Source organism: Miniopterus schreibersii (genome assembly GCF_964146895.1).
Source record: "Miniopterus schreibersii genome assembly, chromosome: 13".
In the NCBI taxonomy this organism is placed as follows: Eukaryota; Metazoa; Chordata; class Mammalia; order Chiroptera; family Miniopteridae; genus Miniopterus; species Miniopterus schreibersii.
Window position 1 is genome coordinate 13,241,885 of NC_138113.1, and position 22,278 is coordinate 13,264,162.

The window sequence follows — 22,278 nt, forward strand, 5'->3', positions numbered from 1 at the left end:
CCTCCACGCCATTTCGCACTGTGAATGGGTGACAACCTGGGAAGCAGACCACACTGGAGCGAATCAGGATTCCATTAAAAAATCTGCTCATTTTGAAGGGCACTGAAAGTGAACAGGGGTTAAAAGACAAAGCTGTTCTCTAAAAGGGAATGGGCTGTGAGCTGAGTTATAGGGCTAAAAGTCTTGGCAGAGAGACAAAAGCTGAGCGCAGAGCAGGAAGCTTCAGCACCGAGAATCCCTGCACTGTGGTTGTCGTCAGCCTGGCTCTGCCGTGGTCTGGCTCCTGTACCTTCTTCAGAAGCCTGCTGGGTGGCTGGTTAAATAATGAGAAAAGAATTCATGGTCTTAGTAAACGAGTGTTGCATGATTGGCCATGGTTTCTCATTTTATTCCTTCTAGATAATATTTGCATTTTAATAGTCCTTCTAGGGGCTTAATTCAAGAGGTCCTTCATCACCTCAATTCAATAGTTAACTGTGAGCCTCAGTCTAGTCAACTGCCAGCCAGGTTATCACTTGCCCAAGAGTATTTTTTTAGCAGATAGGCATTTGAAAGGAAGACCACAGAAGTGAGCCCCTGGTTCTCCAGTATTCTCAATGGCCCAAGGTGAAGAAAGGGGTCTGTCTCTCTCCCTGGCCGTCCATGCATTGACCAGGTATTGTGTTTGGAGCCAGAAAATTTTGGCACATGCCTCTCCATCCTGAAGTATGGGACACATACTGAACATCTCCATGGAGCCCACAAACTGCCACCTGCAGTGGGAGGGTAGGAGTGGGAGTGGGGGTGCAAGAAAGCCAGACACTGCCACAGAAACAGCAAGACAAGGCATGGGTCACGCGCTCCTCGAGCTCTTGGGGATCATGAAGGGGGGAGTGGGTCTCTCTTGTGGAGGCAGGGAGGGGGCTATGAGGGCTCTGTGTCTTGGAGGAGTTGACATTTGAGCAGATTTAAAGTATGAAGGGCGTTTCCCAGGATGAGAGAAGTGGAAAGGGCACCCCAAAAGAGAGAACCCCTTGACAAAGCACAGAGCTGTGAAGGTCAATTGGGTATTGCTATGAATTGTGTTGACCCCAAATTCATATGTTGTTTCCCCCTCCCCATAAAAAGAAGGAAAAAAGGAAGGAAGGAAGGAGAGTGAAGGGAAGAGATAAGAGAAGGCCCAGTTTCTGTGTCACTGATTCCCAAGAATAGAGCCAAAGAGAATCTTCCTCCCACTCCCTGCCCCAGCCCCAGGAACCCCCGGGGTTGTCCATCTCTTGCCACCAGTAGCAGAACAGGTGCATCCTTTCAGGGAGCCCATTTCGATTCTTTCTTACAGATTTTAGGTTTAAAAGCACAGGGAAAGGCCACATTCCTTAGCAAAAATGTGAGAGAAAAGAGGTGTGTGTTTTTGGGTTTTTTTTTGAAACTGGTCAAATGCAATTAAGGCAGAATATCCAACTTATATATCTTTGATTAACCTTTATCCAGAGAGAAATTATCAGTGATTAAGAATTAGATGAAGTGACTAATTATATCAGGAATCTGCCTTCGAAGAAATCTCTTTCAGCACCAGAGAAAAAGCTGATAAAAAATAACCAGGGCTGTAATGGTACCTTTTAAGGAGAATAATTAACCTGTAATAACAATTTTGGCTTTGACTTAAGCCCTGTAAAGTAATCCTTTTTCATTAACTACAAGCTCAATTAGCATCAATAACGAAGGCTGAATCTGTGGCGGCTCAGCCTCCGGATGAAAGGCCCTCAGCCCTGGCTGCGCAGGTGCTACACGTCCCCAAGGCGGGGGCTTTGAGTGTGCCCACTGCAGGGCAAAAAGGTTTCATGTCTGGGAAGCATAACTTTCACATGACACTGAGGTCTTTGGGGTTTGGGGAAGAAGGAAAAAGAGAAGAAGGGAGAGGGAGAGGGGGAGGGGAGGGGGAGAGGGGGAGGGGGAGAGGGGGAGGGGGAGAGGGGGGAGGGGGAGGGGAGGGGCGGGGCGGGGGAGGGGGAGAGAAACACTGATCTGTTGTCCCATGTACTTATGCACTGATTCCTGTATGTGCCCCGACTAGGAATCAAACCCGCAACCTCGGTGTACTGGGATGATGCTCTACCCAACTGAGATGCCCAGCCAGGGCTATGCATTCTTCTTCTTATTTTGAGGACATTTCAATTTAGTCACTTTAAAGTAGTTGTTTTTTCTAGCACTCACTACGCCTTGTACATCGTAGGTACTTCTCTCAGCCTCTGTCCACAGTCAAAATGAAAATCAGAAGCGCACCCTGACTGGGCTCTAAAGAAGGTTAAGTGCACAGGACCCCCTGAGACAGAAAGGACTGGGCGCCGTCCTGCTTCACTCTCTGCCTCTTCCTCTAACCCACCCACTGGGGGGGGAGACTCAGAGGCAGCTTGGCACTAAGATAGGTGGGGGTCAAATAGGAGGGAACAGGGGACATGGGCGACACGACTGAGCAGTGGGTGGGGATGAGCACTACCAGGTTCTCATACTGCTCCATAAGCCTCTAAAGTACAACCAAGGTCTTTTTAAAAACTAGTTGTTTTCCTTATAATAGGGATGGGAAGGAAGCACAAGCTTAGGACACGAAGGGGATCTCAGGTTTTGAAACCTAATCCCAGGTGGGGGGAAAGTCCCATTCAGCCACTTACGAGTAGCAAGATCTGGGCAAGTCACATAACCCCTCAGGGCCTCATTTGTGAAATAGATTAAAATACTCGTCTTTTGCAGTTGGAAAGATTAAATGAGAGAATGCCTGTAAAGTGTCTGGCATATATTCAATAAATGTTAGCACCGTGTGTCTTATTTCTCCAACTCCCCCTCCCCGTCATTAACTTATCTAATGTCAAGCCTGATACTTTCCTTGCCAGGTAATGCTTGAGAACAGCTAAGTAAATCGCTGGGTAAATTTTCCCTCTGAAGGGGAGAAAGAAGAAGATTAAACTAAAGAAAATTGGACTTCAAAATGCTCCACCCGCTGTTTGAACTCAGTTCAAACCACAAATGAAAGCTTGGTGCCAGGAGAGGAGGCCCAGCGTCAAGACCATCCACCGGGTCTGAAGGTTCACCTTCATCTGATCACATTACCCGCCGAGCAGCTCGTCTCTTGCGGAGAATCCATGCTTTACTTAAGAAAAGCTGCAAATCAAACAACAGGGCTGTCGGGGGAATTGAGAATTTAGCTCTTTAAACGCTTCTTCCTAGAAATATACATGGTTGCTTTCCCCTAGAGAAAGCTAGCATCCCTCTCATCTCCGAAGGATTGGAGAGGGTCGTCAGGGGTTCTGGTGAGCATTCCCGATCATCTTAACCTCTCCACTGATAATCTTCTGATACGACAGAAATAAACGTTATTGTGTCCCTCAGTTCATAAAGTGTTAGGGGAAAGGGGAGTGGGTCAGATGGAAGAAAAAATACAAAAATCACCAGAGAGGCAGAGGGGGGTGGAAAGAGAGAATTACTTTTAATACAGTTATATAATCCATAATTTAGCAAGATTTTCATGTCTCTTATGTTCTAAAAAACCTGACAAATCCTAAGCAAAGCGCATAATTTATGAGGGGTGTCTGTGCTGATGATTCTCAGATCCCTACGCCTGCCCTGACTTCTCACGCGGGCTCCAGTCCCACAGTTCTAATCGCCTACAGGACGCTGCCCCCCAGGGTCAGCTATCATCTCAGCTCCCCATGTACAAGCAGAACTGAACTCTTTCCCCCTTTTCATTTCTTCCCCAATTTTTCTTCCCTATCAAATGAACCATTATGAATCTAATCTTGCTGGCAGAAAGTTCTAGAAAAACTTGGAGTCCTCCCTCTTCTGCCTCTGATGCTAAGATCTATGAAGATTCTTGGAGTCATCTTTTTCTCTGCCATTTCAACTTTCCAAATCTTCCCTATCCCACCGCCCCAGATGACTGAATCCAGTCTCTACATACTAATCCGGGCTGTGCACCATTACCGGCTCCTTTCCTAAAAATCTATTCACATCACACCTATGGGTGGCTGCTGGCATCCTGCTATGAGAGGGCCAAACACTTGCTTTCTCTCCAAGGCCCTCCTGTCATGTCCTGATCCCAACCCCTTCATCCAACTGTACTTGGCAACAGGAAATCTCTTCTCCAAACACAGCATGAGGTTAGTATTAGGAACTCCAGGCTAGTTTTAATCAGACTGCGTGCAGCACCCCTGGCTCCAGGCCCCGGGCTCCCCGCTCCCTGCCTGGAACGCTCTCCTCTCATCCTGACCGTCCAAACCCCACTCACCCCGCAGGACCCACAGAGCGTCAGCTCCGTGGAAGTCGCTGCTCACGCCCCCTGCTCACTGCTCTTTGCCCCAACACACCCAGCCTCTAAATCCGTAATCTCTTGCACTATTTCTAATTAAATAGCTGACGTAATGCTTATAGTACTTCCTATTTTACGGAGCACCCTTCTACATAAATAACCTCATTTAATCTTCTCAGCAACCCCTGTGAGGGTGGAATCACGCTCCGCACTTCACTATGACTCGAGAGAGTTCAGACGAAGATGGTGAAGCTAACTGATGCTGGTGTCAAGTCTTGAATCCCCTGACTTTTGATGTCAGATTCTGTATTTTTGGTCTTCTTTATTTGACTGTACGTTCTTTAAAGTCAAGGACCACATTTTGTAATTATTGTCTTTTACCCTATAGAACTGTACAAAGCTCTGAACACACAAGGGGCCTCTGTGGTTATCTGTTAAAAGGAGAATTGAAAATAAAACCTAATGCCACGACTCCTAGGTCCAGAACTCCCTTCCCTCCTTCTACTGCCCCAACTCACATCGTTTTTCAAACTTTAGCGTTAATTAATGAAATAAGGATTTCTCTGCCATGAAAGTAAAAGATCTTACCATAAGTACCTCAAGAGTTTAGAAATAATCTTCATGACTTAATTAAAATTATTTGACATTTCAAAATAAATAAAACCTATTGGTTCCATATGGAATTCTTTTTTATTTTATTTTTGTTTATAATATTACAGATGTCCCTTTTTCTCCCCAATGACCCGTTCCACCCCGTTCCTTCTCCCTCCCCAGTCCCTGTCCCCACCATTGCCCGTGTCCTTGGGTGGTGCATATATGCATATAAATTCTTTGGTTACTCTCTCCCCCTCCACCCCCCCCCGGCCCCCTCCATCCCTCTGACATTCGTCAATCTCAACTATGCTTCCATGTCATTGAATCTATTCTGTTCATCTGTTTATTAAGTTCTTTAGATTCCACATATAAGCGAGATCATGTGATGTTTGTCTTTCTCCGCCTGACTTATTTCGCTTAGCATAATTTTCTCCAGGTCCATCCATGCTGTCCCAAAGGATACGAGATTCTTAGGAAATACGCAATGGAGTGGCTCTGGTTTTCTGATGACTTTAGCTTATTGAGCAACTAGGCTGCTCTAGTCCACAATATTTAAATATTTCCTTTGCACCCTCCACTCGTTTAATTTAACTTCTATAAGGTAAACTAATTTTGAGGATAGTTAGATTTCAGCAAAGATGACATGAAAAGAAAGTCACAAGAAATCACTAGGAGAAACTCCTTTATTAATAAAACAATGATAATAAAATAGAAGATAGTGGGTAATATTTTCAGTGTTTTAACCATGTGGCAGGTGCTATACTCTACCCTTTTTAAAAATTATCTAATTTACTCCTCATAAGAACCCTATAAAACAAATGGCTATAATAATCTCTATTTTATAGATGAGGTTGCCAAGAGCAGAAAAATAAGCTCTTGTCATAACTACCTTAAGAACTTCTAGCCAGTAAGCTCCGAAGCTGAGTACCAGACCCACAACAAACTCCACATTCTATTTTCTTAACGCAGCGCAATGCCGCGTCCTTTCAGAAGTGAGTGGGTTAACCAACATTCACAGTTTTTAAAAACAAACCCACCTTCCAGAGCCTCCACTCTGAAAGGAATGCTGCTGCTTCTGATGATAATTGAGTGCGAGGCTGAGCAGAGAATTATACTCCAGGCTGCAGGATTATACTTCTATCAGGATTTACACAGCTGGAGCAAGATAACTCTCCCTCCTTCTGCTAACAGTAAGATGTCTTCAGTAAAACGGGGATAAGAGATACAAGTGAAAATGCACGTACTATAAAATAGTTTGTATTTTATCAAAGGAAAGGACGTGTGGATTGTGGGTCTTTCTCTGGGATGCCACCATATACCACACCACACAGGTATGAAAAACCCAAACACAATTTTGTGTTGCAAAATCCTGTCTTAATATTATCAGAGGTTCTCATTACCTATCAGGAATCACTTACCTCTTCGATCTATTGGGATTTTCCACATTTTCTGTTTTCTGCCTATACTGGTTCCTTAAAAGCGCTTATGATTCTCATAGGTCAGACTCTTCACGTAAATTATACTTAAGTCTAAACTACGTTTCTTCCCTAAATATTTAAGCACATGAATAATCTCTAGCCATCCTGGCTGTCATTTTAAGCTATTTGATATTTATTGTTCTGAAGAGAAGAAAGGTCACATATATCAAATCTTCGATTGTACTTCTTAGCATTTTTCACCAACCAGATTTTCCCAAATTATAGTATTGAGACTAATACTATGGAAGGGAGGGGAGGGGAGGGGAGGGGAGGGGAGGGGAGGGGAGGGGAGGGGAGGGGAGGGGAGGGGAGGGGAGGGGAGGGGAGGGGAGGGGAGGGAAGGGAAGGGAAGGGAAGGGAAGGGAAGGGAAGGGAAGGGAAGGGAAGGGAAGGGAAGGGAAGGGAAGGGAAGGGAAGGGAAGGGAAGGGAAGGGAAGGGAAGGGAAGGGAAGGGAAGGGAAGGGAAGGTGCTGGGCCAAGCACAGTGATCTTTCTATTCCATCTCTGGAACATCTGCCTCCCTTAACTTCCACACCACATAATCCAGTGACCCCTCTTCCGTCTTGTGAGAAAGTTCCTTCTATTGACATCATTGACTCCATGCCACTAAGTATGAACTTTCCTAAATCCAAGTGGTGGCCTCCCTCCCCCTTTCTTCTTCTCAGGAAAGCGCATCTGTTTTCAACAATTAACCACAGATTCATATAAATAACTTCCGCGTTCATATCTTCAGCCTGGACCTCTCACCTGTTCCTGCTTCCATTCCGTATCTTCATGTGCATGCAAGGTAACCTGACCTTCAGATGGATGCCCACTACGGTTGTTATCATGTTAGCCACTCTCTCCCCAAACCAGACCCTCTTTCCAGCTATCTCCTTTATCAGTAATACCATCAGTCTTCAGGGTCCCCAGGCCGAAACCTCAGACCTATGACTCCTTCCTTTTTGTTCCTCTTACGTCTGGCACCTCTTGACCCAGCTCTGAGTCCCTCACCCCTGAGCCAGTGTGACAGCCTCTCAGAGCTCCCATCCAACAACCATCTCTCTCTGCAGTGCAGGCCTGAGACCCATGACCAAACTACATTTCCCAAAGAATCTGCAGTCCACGTGCATCTCCCCTACTCGAGAACTAAACACTTTCTGGTTTTTTCAGCATCAAATGTAAATTCCTGACTCAATAAACCAGCCCTGCACATGACTCAGTTTCTGACTCAACACTAACCTCCCTGCTCTGGCTAGTCCTACTTTCTTACATACACACACACACACACACACACACACACACACACACGCCCGTGCGCGCATGCACACACACCACGCTACTAACCAATTATTCCTCCTCTGAGCATTATTTTGTGCTATTGCTCCAATGTGGAGGTTCCTTCTGTTTTCCAAGTCTGATTCTGTACTCCCTCCATGACCCTTTTCTCAATTTGCCTCCTTCTGGAAGTTTTTTCCTAACTCATGTCTATTTCAATCCCCAAAGAAAACCATCATTCTCAGTAGATATCCATTGACCTGACTCTCTGCCAAAAGGCAATAAGCTTATTTTTTCTAAAATTCTAGAGTTATAATTTCCTGTCTCAGAGGAACTTCGCCCTTCCCATCACACACTGTAAAAGTAGAACTCATCAGCCTTTGAGGGAACGGCTTTAAAGATCTGGATACATAAAATGAAACTGTCCTTAACCACCCTGGCAAGAAGTGACCTCTCCAAGCCTCCACTGAACCACTGTAGTCACTTGTATCATTTATTCAGTATTCAAGCATTGCCTTTCACTGGGGTTATTTATTAGCATGCCTTGTCTGCCTTTTCTCCAACTAGTATTGTGAATTCCTCCTGGAAGGAAAAGGTTGTGCTTCATTCATCTTGGTAAATGCTCAGTAAAAAAACAATTAAACCAATAAATAAGCATTTTCTCAGGCAAAAGTCCAAACTTACAGATACCTATAAAGAGCATTCCCTTGTCTAACTGCTGTTTAGTGAGCACTTCTCATACAGATCTATATGGTATATCTGGATATAGGCCAATATGACCTTGATTTCAAAGTTCATTATATAGGCTCCCAGCCGTGATGAAGTAACAAGCACTGGATTGGCCCTTATGTAATAAATGGACATAAAATTGAACGAAATGAATGAGAAAAAACACACACCCTGTTTTCATTGTGTAATCAGTAGCACAAGACTATAATCCATTAGAGAGAGAAAATAAATGTGGTAGACCCTAGCACTGCCATGATTTTCTGCCTGGAGGCATTTACTACACCCTGACACAAAAACAAACTCAAATAATAAAATGGTAGACCAAAATCCAACATATTGATTATAACAGATCAAGTTAAAGACAAATATTATAAAATTGAACTTTTAAAAATCACACAAGATCCAACTATATGTTTTCTACAATAAATTCACTTTAAATATGAAGACATAAATTAAAAGGATAGAACAGATATAACACGCAAGCACTAATAAAAAAAAACCTGAGTGGCTGTATTAAAATTAATCAAACTTCAAACTATGAATATTACCAGGAATTAAAAGAAATATTACACAATAATAAGAGAGTCAAACCATCAAGAGAAGGCTCAATCCTAAATGTGCGGGCACCTAATGATTCAAAATACATGAAGCAAAAATGGACAGAATTGTGAGGAGAAATAGGTAAGACAAAAACTTGGAGACTTTAGCACCTCTGTTGGTAATACATGTAACAGACAGAAAATCAGTAAGGATACAAAAGACCTGAACAAAACTATTAACAAAACTGACCTAATTAACATTGATTGAGCACTCCACCCAACAACAGCAGAAAATGGTTTTATTCAAGTGTACATGAAACATTCAGCAAGACGGACCATAAAGTAAACCTTAAAAATTTTTAAGTAACTGAAATCAAACCAAGTATGTACTCAGACAATATCAGAATTAAACTAGAAATCAGTAAGAGAAAGATAATTGGGAAAATGCTCAAACATTCTGACCTAAAACACACATGAGTAATCATGGGTCAAAGAGAAAGCCAAATGGATAATTAGAAAATATTTTAATTGAATACTAATGAAATTCCATTACAACATAATGAAATTTTTACAATGCAGCTAAAATAGTTATTAGAGGAAATTTTTGCATTACATACTTACACTTAAAAAAGAAGAAAGGTGTCAAATCAATGATCTAAGCTTTCAACTTAAGAATCTAGAAACAAGAAGAGCAAATTAAACCCAAGGTGAAGGAAAGACAATAACATAAAAGCAGAAATCAATGAAATTGAAATTAGGAAAGAAGAAAAAAAAAACAGGAAAAATTGGTGTCACAGAAAGCTGGTTTAAAAAATATATATATATCAATAAAATTGGTAAACCTCTAGCCAGAATTACCATGAAGAGAGAGATGATGTAAATTAACCGTATCAAGTATGAAAGAAGGGACATCACTACGGACCCTACAAACATTAAAAAAATAATAAGAGGATATTACAAACAACTTACCCTGTGTTAACTCAACAACTTAGATAAATAGACCGATTTCTTGATACAAACTGCAAATTTCACTTAAAAAGAAATAGATAATCTGAATAACCCTAGAATTATTATAAAATAAATCTAATTAGCAATTAGTAAATCTAATCCCCGGTAGGACAAGGGATAAATAAATTGTCTTACATTCACATAAAGGACTATAACACAGCAATAGAAAAAGAAAGCATACTGGTGCACATGACAATGCTGATGAATACTGCAGAAGCCACACTGAGTAAAAGAAGCCTGACACAATAGAGTACATATACTATGATTCTATCTACATGAAGTCCAAAAACAGGCAACGCTAATTGATGACATGGAAATCAGAAGGATGGTTACTTTCGGTAGGGGGTAGGCAAGGACTAGAAAATGGCTGGAGGGAACTTTCTGGGGTGTAACAAATGTTCTGTATCATTTTCTGAGCAGTGATTATAGGGATGCTGCACATGTGAATTACCAAGCTGTACACAGGTTAATGCAGCCAATGCAACTTATTATATTTGTCATCCTTTAATTTAAAAAAAATAAATCATTTTCTGATGTTAAAATGCAGGTTCTCATGTCCCACTACCAGAGATTCATTTCCAGAAAAGTCTGAAATTGGGAAAATTGACTCCAGTGGAAAAAAACACATTTGGAGAAACCTTGGGGAGAAGGCACATAACCCCTTTTGAGGACCACTGAGCTGTTAACTCAAACCCAAGACTTGCCTCAAAGTCTGGGACCTTTGTACCGCTGCTCCTAAAACCAAGGGTTAGTTGGAACCATAGTGGTGAAGCAGGATCTCCACACTTTTTGTGATCTTGTATATTCACTTTTCTACTGTGTTATTATTTATTTCGGAATAATCCACACTGAAGCCTTTCATATAAGTTATCTCATACAATGCTCATAGAGACTCCAAGAGGAAGTTAAGACAAGTTTTGTATTATCTCCTTTGGGAACAAAGACCCAGAGGCTCCACAGGATTAAGGGAGTTTCACAAGACTTCAAAGTGAATAAAATGCAAATGTCGTAATAGAATCTAAGTCTTCCATCTCCTAATCTAGTGTCCTCTCCCCCACAGAACATTCGCTTTAATTCTCAGCTAGGCTGAGAATGTGGAAAGGATCTATAAAGGATCTGCCCATGCCCACGCTCATGAACCATATCCCAGTGAAAACTGAGTAAAAGATAAATGAGAGGAAGAGAAAATCATAGTCAATGGCTTAAATTTTCCTTTGGCTAGTTGCCTCCCTTTACTCCAGAGAATCCTGACTGCCTACCTCTGCATGTACCTGCTGCTACTTAGCCACAAAGGTAAGGGCCAAGGTAAGGTTAAACAAGTGGTTGGGTATATCTGACCTGAGGGAGCTCTCCTTCTGTCCAGTCTGGGACCTTCCACTTGCTGGAATGCCTACATTATATCACCAAGTGATTCTGATAGAATTTCTCTGGGAAAAGACCCAAGTTCAGAACAGCCCAGCTGGAAAATCCATCTCAAGAATCACTAAAGAAAAAACAAAAGCTGTTCTGAGAAATCTGGCTCACCAAAAAAGGCACTGGGATACCTCCAACCCCCTCACTACCTCACTGCTAGGCCAAAATCCCCTTTTAACTTCTCCCTCACACCTTGACCTGCGTGAGAGAGCCAGGCCATCACTAGACTAAGAAACACTGGCCAATCCTAGACCGGGGGACAGCAATGGCTCTGTGGAAGAAGGCACCCTTAGGGCTCCTTGATAGCTTAGTTCACAGCTCCCTCCATGTGACTCCTGAACATCTACCATCATTCTCACCAATACCCCCTATTCTTCATCCCCTCCCAAGCAAAGATGATGTCCATGTGCTTCTTTTGGAGGTAATCGCTCATCTGTGGCTCATAAAACACACACACACCACCTATAAAATGCTGTGTGGATACTTAACAGCTTCTTTTAGGTTGAGGCACTTTCCTGGGGCAGCCTCCCACCCAAATCCCTGGGCCGTGTGTTTCCACGCAATCTCAAAGATTTAACTGCTCTTAATGGGCTCATGTGCATTAACCAATTGGTACTTTCCATCTCTCTCCTGCCTTCCACGTGACAGTGAATGGTGTGGCTAGAAATGTAAGGAAAGGGCACAGCTCCAGCTAATTACAACAAAGGAGTTACCGGAGGCCAGTGGCCCAGCACCTCTCTGGGCATGGAGGGGCTTGAACTGCACAGACCGCTCTCAGTTAGGGAAGATCCACCACCTGAAAACTACTCTCCTGTAATGCCTCTATCTGGTTCTTTCTCAGTATTAGATTTCATGCTTTTAAAAGTTAAGGCTTGGAGTCTTTCTATAGAAGAAAAAGAAATGGACTGTGAATATGGTGCTTGAATCTTCTGAATCCAGGTCAAAGACCTTCTAAGAGGATACAAGTGGATAGAAATTAATTAAATACCACACCTCAATCCTTCTCATCCTCAGTTGTGGGGAAGACAGGCCTCCCACAGTGTGAAGATAGAAACTACCACCCTGGTCACTCTCCCCATTTCCACCAGATCCCACCTCTTATCACTTAGGAATTAGAAGTTAGTTGCACAGGGAACCCACAGTATTACTGCTGCTGCCAGGGCTGCCACATCTGGCCACAAATAAGGACTGGGCAACTCCAGATGTCCCCATTCAAATAGACTAAAATGTATATGCAACACTAGGGTGTTGCTCCTGCTAGGGAAAACCATATGGTTCATGTTGATGGAGTACTTTATTATGTGTATTTTATTGGATTAAGGACTTACGTGTACCATCTAATTTAATCTCCATGACAACACCTTGAGATAAGAACTATTACTATTCCCATTTTTCTAATAGTGAAACTGGGCCACAAAAAATTTTAAGAAACTTTTCTAAGTCATGGCTATTGCACACCAAATACTTGTTGCATGGTCTTATAACAGGATAAATTAAAGTTTTTCATCTCTTTACATGTCTTGGTTGTTTACAGTCTGCACCTTGAGATGATTCCCTTAGTGGAAAGTGCCCTCATTTGAAGAAAAGGACATCTGTGGTCCTACTCAGCACCTAGCACAGTATCTAGCATCTCATAACCTCTCAACACACAAATGAAAGTTTCCAGATCTACTACTTTCTACCTGTATAGCCTTGAAAAAGTGTTTTCAAACATCTAGATTTGGTTACTCCATTTATAGAATAAAACAAATACTTGCCTACCTACTGTAGGATTGGTAAAAATAATAAATGTGACAGTGCTTTATAAAGTGTAAAGTCCATACAACTATAACAGTACTGATGGCTATAAAGGCAAAATGTCCCCTAGGCGTCAGGCTGGGAAAATTCCCGTGAAGTGAGCTTATCAAGCAGTAACCCAAAGAGCGGCAAGGGACTGCAACTTCTGCTATCCCAGCTCCCCATCACTTCTCCCAGCAGGCTAGTCGCTCCCGACCTTCAGGAGACACATTTCCTTATAAAGACATTCATTCTCACTAATGATGACACTCTCCTCTCCCAACACAAACCCCTCAAGAGCTTTCCTTCTTTTTCTTTGTAAATTTGTGAAAGGATCAGTTGGATTTAGATGAACTTCACCTTTCAAATAGCCATATTTACTCTCAGAATTGCAAAGGGTTTTCAGGTAGCCAGCAGGAGTCCACCAAATCTGGAACTCATCTCATCTGCTCAAGACCCAGGTACCTTCTGCTCTGCCCAATGACTTGATGATGTACACACCTATAGATGCATCTTAATGCTCTGGTGAGTGTGCCTCCCCCCACTGGATATACAGATGACACCCCAGAGAAATACTCTGTGTTTAATCTGGGGACAGAGAAGAGTAAACCCAGTAATTGCAAAATATTTTTTTCATTAACAGTCTCCTTATAAACACTTCCCATCAACTTCAAAGATACATATACAATTATTTTCTTTTCCCCTAGAAACACCAATACTCAAAGGTTCTCAAGAGCCATATCCCATCATGACAATCACTTCATAAGTTACATAGACGTCTAATCACTATGCTGTACACCTGAAACTAATACAATATTGTATGTCAACTGTAATTGGAAAATTAAAAATAAATTAATAAAACCAAAACAAGAGTTGTATCCCAAAAGATCCCGATTCCTGTCACTGACCCCAACCCCAGCTCTCCTGCCCATTGTGGCTTCTCAACATTTGAAAATATAGAACTGATTAATTATGAACTCTGTGGCTTGTCTGACCCGCTTCTCACCTTACTCTGCTCCCTTGGAATTCCATTCCATAGGAGGGGAGTATCAATTGCAGAAAATAAGGTTTCCCTGATACCCAACCTGAAGTTTCCTTCTGCAAGTATCATCCTGTTACTTCTACGGGCCACACTGAATAACTGCTCCTCTTCATTGCCACTGTCCCTCTTCAGAGATCTGGAGATTATTACCACAGCTTTCTCTTCATCACCACTTAGCCCAGCCATATATATTTAATTATTTTCATCTGTCATCATAAATCAGTCCCTTCAACTCTTAAATCAGCTCTTTGCTCTTCTCTGGGCCAGTTCCAACTCTTTCCAATCCACCTCCAATAACTGATATCCCTTCTGGGAGCTCCAATTTCCCATCTCCCTTCACTCTCTTTGCCCTCTCCAGAAATGAAATGGGAAGGGACGGACAGATATGTGAGGTCAAGAGTCAGGTGCATTAGATTACATACAGCTACTTTAAATTAGATTACATACATCTACTTTTCCATTTTCACCCCATCCCTAATCATGGTCCTACTCAGGTTTAGGAAGCTATCTTCAGTCAGTCAAATGGGCTAATTTGAGTCAAATGCTCACCATGAGGAGTAGCAAAACACCCATCTCCTTTTCCCCCTCCCCCCAACAGATAACCCCATCAGCAAGGATGTGCCCCTCAAGACCAAACCAACAGTCACTTGGGCAGAATCAGGGAGAAATCAACTGGGTTGTGCCTATTTTCCCCTTTGCCTACTTGAAGATCCTATTTCACAGAAGAGTTAAATGTCTTTTCTATAAATCACAGCCTATATAAAAAGACTATAACCATTTCCTCAAACATGAGAAATAGGAAAATCAAAGCAAGTGTGAGACTAAGCTTAAATTTTCAACCAAGAAAATGAATGAAACCACAGTGATGTATGTTGCCCCAAACATGAAATATGATATAGCAGGGTGTGTCTGCTCCCTGTGCTTTAATGTCTCGTGGCTCCTGTGGTTTATACATGCAACATTCTCTCTTAGTGCCTAATGTTTTTGTAATGGATATAAAAATGACTTCTCTAGAAATGTGTATTTTTTCCACTTTCATGTCTATGAGCATCTCTAGAGCTTTCCCATCACCACTTGTTAAATGACCTTAGGCCCTAGCAGTCTAGATCTGCTACAGTTGTGCTCCATGGGGAGGTCTTGCAGTGGAGACTATATCTGAATTAGGCTGGAGAGGCAGTGGTTAGTAAACAAGAGGCTAGTCCTGCCACTAGGACAAGAGGTTGGTCAGATGCTTAACTGAAGACAGCAGATGTCTCAGAGCAGGAGAGTCCAGCCTGTTCCAAGTGTGATCACCACAAGTCCCAAAGTGCTTTCCAATAAGCCGTCTGTCTCTTTGGAGGTCACGGGGAGCTCATCCAGTTACACTTAGTGTCTTATTTGATCCCATCAATTATCATTTGATCCCAATCCTGCTGAAAAATGCTTGGCCAAAATTTCTAGCTTTTTAATGGCAGAATCCTGGCTCTTTCTCAAGCCAGGATTGCTAGATGTGTCAAATGATGCATAAGGGCTGGGTCCACCTGCCAAATGGACTGTGCTGCTGAGGGAGGACTTGGGATGCTCAGTGCTTCCCTACTGTGAGCATCAGAGCAGCTCTCAAAGCTCATTCCTCTCTACATGAAACTCCCCCACTCAGCAGCTTCATCTCTTATCTAGGGCTCGACTAGAGTATATTCTTCAAATGCATTATGCATGTGACTCTTCAGAGACACCACTAACAACTTCATCCAACCCGCCTGTTTGTAGTAGGCAAGTTCAGGACTGCAGAAAGGACCCCTTTTGCCTGTCACCAACATCTAACCACAGCAGATCTAGACTGCTAGGGCCTATGGTCACTTAACAAGAGGTGGTGGGAAAGCTCTAGAGACGCTCATAGACATGAAAGTGGGAAAAACTCCACATTCCCAGAGAAGTCATTTTTATATCCATTACAAAAACATTAGCCACTAAGAGAGAGTGTTGCGTGTGTAAACCACAGGAGCCACGACGGCATTAAAGCACAGCTGTTCTTCATGAGAGTATCGGGAGACAACAGCATTGGTCTCTAACTCAGTCCTCAGAAGGCACTATCAAACTCGTCAGACCCTGCCTCATGCTGTGGATGAATATACATCCCAGCATTGAGTAGAAAGGGGTCACGTTAGACACCAATGCCACTAACGCCAATGCTGAAATATGCATCCAAACTCTATTTTGCTTGGGGACCACATACCAGTATGTTTCCTGTGCAATGACTGAGGAACCTCAGCTTCAGAATATCCCTGCTGATGAGAGCACTGGGTGTAGGTGGGAGCATGTGTGTGTATTGGGACAAGCATGGGAGGTACTTGTAGCTCTACAGTGGGCTTTTTCCAACGCTTTCTATCCAATTAATACTAGACATTAGTAACCAGTGAAGCATAAGAATTTCATTTATTTCTGACGATGAGAATGACATAAAAGATGCTGGGTTTACTCAAAGGAATTAGTGTAGGCTTTTAAAAGGCATGGTTTCTTTTCTGGGCCTTCTCATTCATTTCCATTGTATATTTTATTTACGAGTCTTTCCCCAGTGGTCTTACAAGAGAAATATCCATTCAAAACCACCTGATTTTCCAGTCAAAGGATAGGATGGGAAGAGGTAGAAGTAAGTGCTCCCCCTCCCCCCGCCCCGACACACAACTCAGTGAATATGTGCAGAAAATGAGAGAGTAAATGAAACAGAAACCTCATTTCAGGAGTCCCCAGCAGAGAGATCTGCAGTGAACCAGGCCTGCCAGAGACAGTCATCCAGAGCTGCTGCTGCAAACATTCAAGCTAAGGATTGGGGGAAGGAAGGGGGCGGGGGGGGGGGAGAAGTCAACCGTTGTCTCTCTCTGACTTCACAGTGACTCCCCAAAGGAAGACAACCTTGACAACTTTTCTCTGTCTCTTCACATCTCTCTCCTGTCCCCTGTCCCTCAGCTCCTCTAAGACCCTCCCAATGACATCTGAGGGGAAGAACAGGAATCTAAGAGTAGATAGCAGACTGGGGTTGGGGGGAGTAGAAGGAATTAATGAAGAGGCAGTCCCTAGGTAACTTGGCATCTGAAGGAGCCAGCTGGGAGGAATTCAATAATACAACGAGGGATTCTCCATTCCCTGAGAAAATGGACCACATTACTCAAACCTGTGGTGGCCAAGGAAGGGAACCAGAGGGAGGGAAGATGGGCGATAGTTTTGAGATCTGGAATTAAACTTGAAACATACAAGTAATAGGGGCATTTCAACTGTCCCAGGAGCCCCCAAAGAAGAGCATCCAGTTTGGGCTGGGACTCTGTGTAAGTCAGAAGGAGGCATTCTGCCAAGAGCAGAAAACTTTTATCCCAATTTGGTTGCTGAAGAGGAACAAAGACCCTTAGGGAACGATTGCTTTCATGGAAGAAAAAAAAAAAATATATATATATATATATATATATATATATGGTCTAGCTGGGAGAAGAGGTTTGTGGAAGGAGGAAAGGGGGCTAAGAACAAGAGGCTGAGGTTTTGGAAACAGGAGTTAGTTGGCAGTGGTTGCAAACTGATGCGTCTAAAAAGACAAATCCCGACAAGCTGAGGGGAGAGCTGCTCACCGGTCCCGAAGATCTGAAAGAGAAGGCGGGGCTGGGAGGCGCGGATCGCCGCCGACAGCTTTCCCTCTCTGCCCACTTCCGACGCCTTCTTCTCGGGCATCAGGCGGATCCTCAGCCGCCCTTCGCCGTGGCGAATCCACCAGCCGAACAGCTCGCTGAGGTTGAACTGGAGCGGCCCGGCGGCGGCCTCCCCGGGGGGCCCGGCGCAGCCCTCGAGGATCGCCTCCTCCCCCAGCTCCAGCACCAGCTGCTTGGCCCGCCGGAGCTTGCGCACCGAGCCGCCCTTCAGCACCCTGGACAGCGTCCGCGCCGGGGCCGGCGAGCTGGCTGCCGCCGTCCTGACTCCGGGGGGCGGCCCCACGAGCCTGAGCAGCGGGGCGCAGTCTAGAGCCAGCGAGCCCCGCGCCTCCGGCCGGCTGGCCCTGGGCTGCGAGGGGGGCGGCGGCGGCAGCAGCAGCTCCCGGGCGTAGACGCGGAAGAGCGACGGCACCACGAAGTCCACCGCCAGGCTCTTCCTCTGCAGGCGGGAGTAGCTGAGCGGCTCCCGGGGCTGCAGCGCTGACCCCGTGGCCGGTGAGCCGGCGCGCTGGCCGGTCGCGGCCTCGGGGCCCGGGGGTGCTGCTGAAAGCAGGGGCAGCAGCAGGCATAAGAGTCCGATGGCTCCCATCCTGCCGGAAAGGTTATTTATACTAGTCTCCCGACTCTCCGGAATCCAGCCAGCCTCCCCCAAACGGGAAGGGGCTCCGAGCAGTCGCTGAAGGCTCCTTCCACCTGATCTCTATGGAATTATACGTGCACTCGGTTCTCCCGCTTTCCTCCAGCTGCAAGGAGGCCAGCAGGAGTCCCAATAAAACCGGGCTGGAAGCTCAGGGACGTGTCGAGAGACCTCGAAGCGCACAGGGCTCAGCAGCTGGGACCCCGCGCCTCCTGTGCGCCGCGTCGCGCGCCGCGCCCCCGTCTGTGGCTCCCAGCGCTCTAGACGGAGACCGACTACTGTGGTTGGAGGGAGGTGGCAACTGGGTACCGTCCTCGCCTGCCTCCCGCGGTCTGAGCTGTGGTCTGTGCGTTCTCGATTGGCCTCCAAACCTCCGCAACTTTCCAGCTGGGAACAGTGGCTCAGAGCTGCTGTCTGCTGTCCTGGACGGCTGCTGCACGCACTCTTTGGGCGCCTCCGAGCTTCCTGCCCCTCCGCGGGAGGGCAAAGGGGGTGTCGAGGGCGGGGACTGCTTTCTTCCTCCGCAGCGGGACGTCTTCGGATTGCACCGTCTTAAACTTCTGGGCTGGAACCGAGCCCCCGCTCTGTGAAGCGGAGGCTCAGGCCGCCGCGGCGCAAGTTTGCAGCGGCGCCCTCGCTGTCCTCCCGCGCCTCTTCTTGGAGTTCTCAGGCACGACCGGGGCGGCCCCAGCGGCAGCAGCCGAGTGAAAGCATTCAGGGCAGGGGAGCCCGAAATCCTGCTGCCCCGTGCTCGCCCATCGGCAGCCTCCGCGGCTTCGGGTAGGCTGGCCGGAGGGCGGCCGGAAGGCGCCGCGTTGCTCCGCCACCCTCCGGACAGCGGCGGCGGGAGGTGCCGGCTGCTACCGCCGCTGCCGCCCCCGGAGCCGCTGGATCGCATCTGCCCGGGCGCCCGCCACTTGCAGCTTCGCGGGCGGAGCCGAGAGCGCGCGCCGGGAGGGGCGGGGCCGCGGCGGGGCGGGGGCGGGACTCGGGAGCCGGCTCCCGCCGCCGCCGGACCCACGCAGGCCCGCCCCGCCCGGCTCGCGGCCGCCAACCAATGGCGCGGCGCCGTGGGCTCCTATGCAAATCTGCGGAGGCCTGGGCGTTCATTGAGAAAAGCGCGGACCCCGCTCCGCTCCCCCCCCTCCCCCTCCTCCAGATTCCCTGCCCTATTTCTCTGCTGTGCGAACCGGAGCTTGTTTTAGATAAATGAGGGGATGGAAGAGGCCTTTGCAATCAGGCACTCTTCCTAATTATGCATTTATGAGATTAAACGGGTCCGACTTCGGAAAATCAGGTTCTGGAATAAAACTGGAATTGAGGGTTAGGAAGGAGGGGAAGGGGGCAGGGCGTCATTGCCAAACCCGAGGGCAGCTCTGATCAGGACCCTGAGAGATTCTTCTCTGAACCCTTCTATTACGTGAACGTATTCCTGGGGACCTTGCGATCGGGCACCTACACGGGGAAAGTTGGCAGGGTTGTGAGTGGGGAATGGCTGTGATCTCGCAGAGTTCTTCAGTTGCAATAAATACTTTCCAGACCCTCCAGTCCCCACCACACTTTCTCAGAACAGTGCTTACATGTGTCACCTCCTTCAGTCTCTGCAGGGTAAATATTGTAAATCCCAGTTTTAGAAATGAGTAATTGAGTTATAGAAATCTTAATTGGTTTTCCTTGGATCACATAGTCATACATGTCCCCCAAGCCCTTACTCATGTGCCCTTAGGCACTGCTCTGCCACACCACCACCACCCCTGCCCCTTTAAGTAACAGGCCAAGAAAATTTGGGGTGACTTAGCTGCAAGGCAATAATGCTCACAGCCTTGAGAGTTCAGAACGGCGGGCCTTTTGTATTCACCTGTGAGGTGAGGCCTGCACCTCTGATCTCCTTCCCTTCATCTCTCTCCCAGCTGCCAGCACAGAACTCAGGTAACAGCTGTGTTTATAACAAGTGGTTCACTAGGACCAGAGACAAAACTACCATCTTTGGTTCACACAAATCTCTCTGTTCCTTCTTCTCAAAGGTTGATTGTTAGGCCTTATGCTAACTGTGGAGTTAAAAATAAGGCAAGACCCTCCCTGGAGGAGCTCACAGCCTGGCAAGTAGCAGAGGAGTTTCCTCATCGAGCCAGAGCACAGAGTCGAGTCGAATCTCCCTCACTGAGCGGCAAAAGGCTGCAGTGACTCGCCCACTGCCCCACGGGCCTCTCCCTGGAACTCAAGCTGGGTATGCTGATTCTGCATGTTTAAGGGCAAAGATAGATTTGACCTAAGGAGAAGAAATTATGCGCCTACCTAGGTGGAGGAAGGCATGGAGGGAGGAAAAGAAGAGGAAGGACAGGTTGTGGAGGTTCATACTTTCCTGGTATGTGAGCATATAGATTTAAATTTTCATCAGATTCTGTTGGCATGCACACTGATGAAAGAATAAATTTCCATTTAAAATGTTTTAGAGACTAAAATGTAGGCCCTGGCCCTTTCACCTCTCGCTCCATTTCTTAGTCTCTGTATAATTCTTGCCCAAAGTCAAATTGACTCCAGTAATTTGTCAGTAACTACGGATGGTCCGCTACAGCCAATGGCCACTAGGGGGCTGCAGAGACTTGAAGCTTCAGATGAGCAGCCCGGGGTTTTTACATTCTCTGGGATAATGTCCTGGGCCATTCATTGCCTTTGCACCTAGTAAACACAGGGGTCTTGATTACTTCACATGCTTTACTAAATTCTGTCAAATTTCCCCCAAGGAAAGACAAGTGGTTCTTCTGTAGATTAAATCACATCAAATCTCAAAAATGTTCCCTTTTTGTTAATTTTTAAAAAGAGACAGGAATGAACATTAATAGAGTCTATCAGTCACTATACATATGCACCTGTGACCTTACAATGAGTACTTCCCTTTGGGGGCAATTGGGGGTTGAACTTCGCTCCTGGTAAATCTAACTAAGACAAGCTGAGAACTTGCCCTTTCCCTCTCATCGGTCCTTCCTGGCAATGACTCCCTGCACAAGTCCTACCTAGATACTGTTCCCTAAACCCAGGGGTATCTGACCCCAGCACTGCTCGCCCTGCTATCCAGGACTGGCTTGGTTTGTCCCATTAAGACCAAGCCCAGGAGTCCTCTGTTTTCACTTCCGTGCTGACTGTGAACTGAGTACCCAGGTAGATTTGGGCAGCACTAGATAAACCTACGTCCATAAGGACCATATTTTCAAAGCCATAAATCTAGAAATGTGGTCTGATACAATCTCTGTGTATTGCAGGTTTCCACGTAAGAGACGATTTGGATGCTGTGATGTTCATATTTTTCCGATATTTCAAGGATTTGTGAGAAATAAAGTTATATCATGCTAATTCAAAGCATCCAGGATGCAAGGTTATAATACCAGTGACCAATACTTGGGCCTCCAGCATATGGCAGCAGTCCTACAAACAGGGAGAGCCATCTAGTTTCAAAAGGGAAGAACCTCGCCTGGCCAGTGTTGCTCAGTGGTTGAGCATCAACCCATGAACCAGGTCAGAGTTCAATTCCCAGTCAGGGCACATGCCCGGGGTGCATGCTCAATCCCTAGTGGGGGGCGTGCAGTAGGCAGCCCATCAGTGATTCTCTCTCATCACTGATGTTTCCATCTCTTTCTTCCTCTCCCTTCCTTTCTCTGAAATCAATAAAAAAAGGGGGGGGGGGAGCCTCATCTATACATCCTTCCCCTTTCCAGCTCCCAAACCCTGCCTGATGGCTCCTGGTGGCTTAGCAGCCTCAGTAGGGCCCAGAAAGTTGTCCCACTCTACAAAATAGAGTCTCAAGCCCACCTCAATCCAGGATGTCTGGCCATAGGACCACGCTCTGGAGCCTTGCTC

At 45.8% G+C, this 22,278-nt stretch overlaps 1 protein-coding gene across 1 annotated transcript in view; it reads right to left on the reverse strand.

Moving 5' to 3' along the window:
- ALK (ALK receptor tyrosine kinase) overlaps window positions 1-18,375 on the reverse strand; it is a gene marked incomplete at both ends in the record, with an annotated part of 512,424 nt that extends 494,049 nt beyond the window's left edge. Inside the window, one exon of the mRNA XM_081156468.1 lies at window positions 17,709-18,375. Within this exon, the coding sequence (XP_081012594.1) occupies window positions 17,709-18,375 (667 nt within the window). The remainder of the gene's footprint in view (window positions 1-17,708) is intronic.
- Between the last annotated feature and the right edge of the window lie 3,903 nt (window positions 18,376-22,278).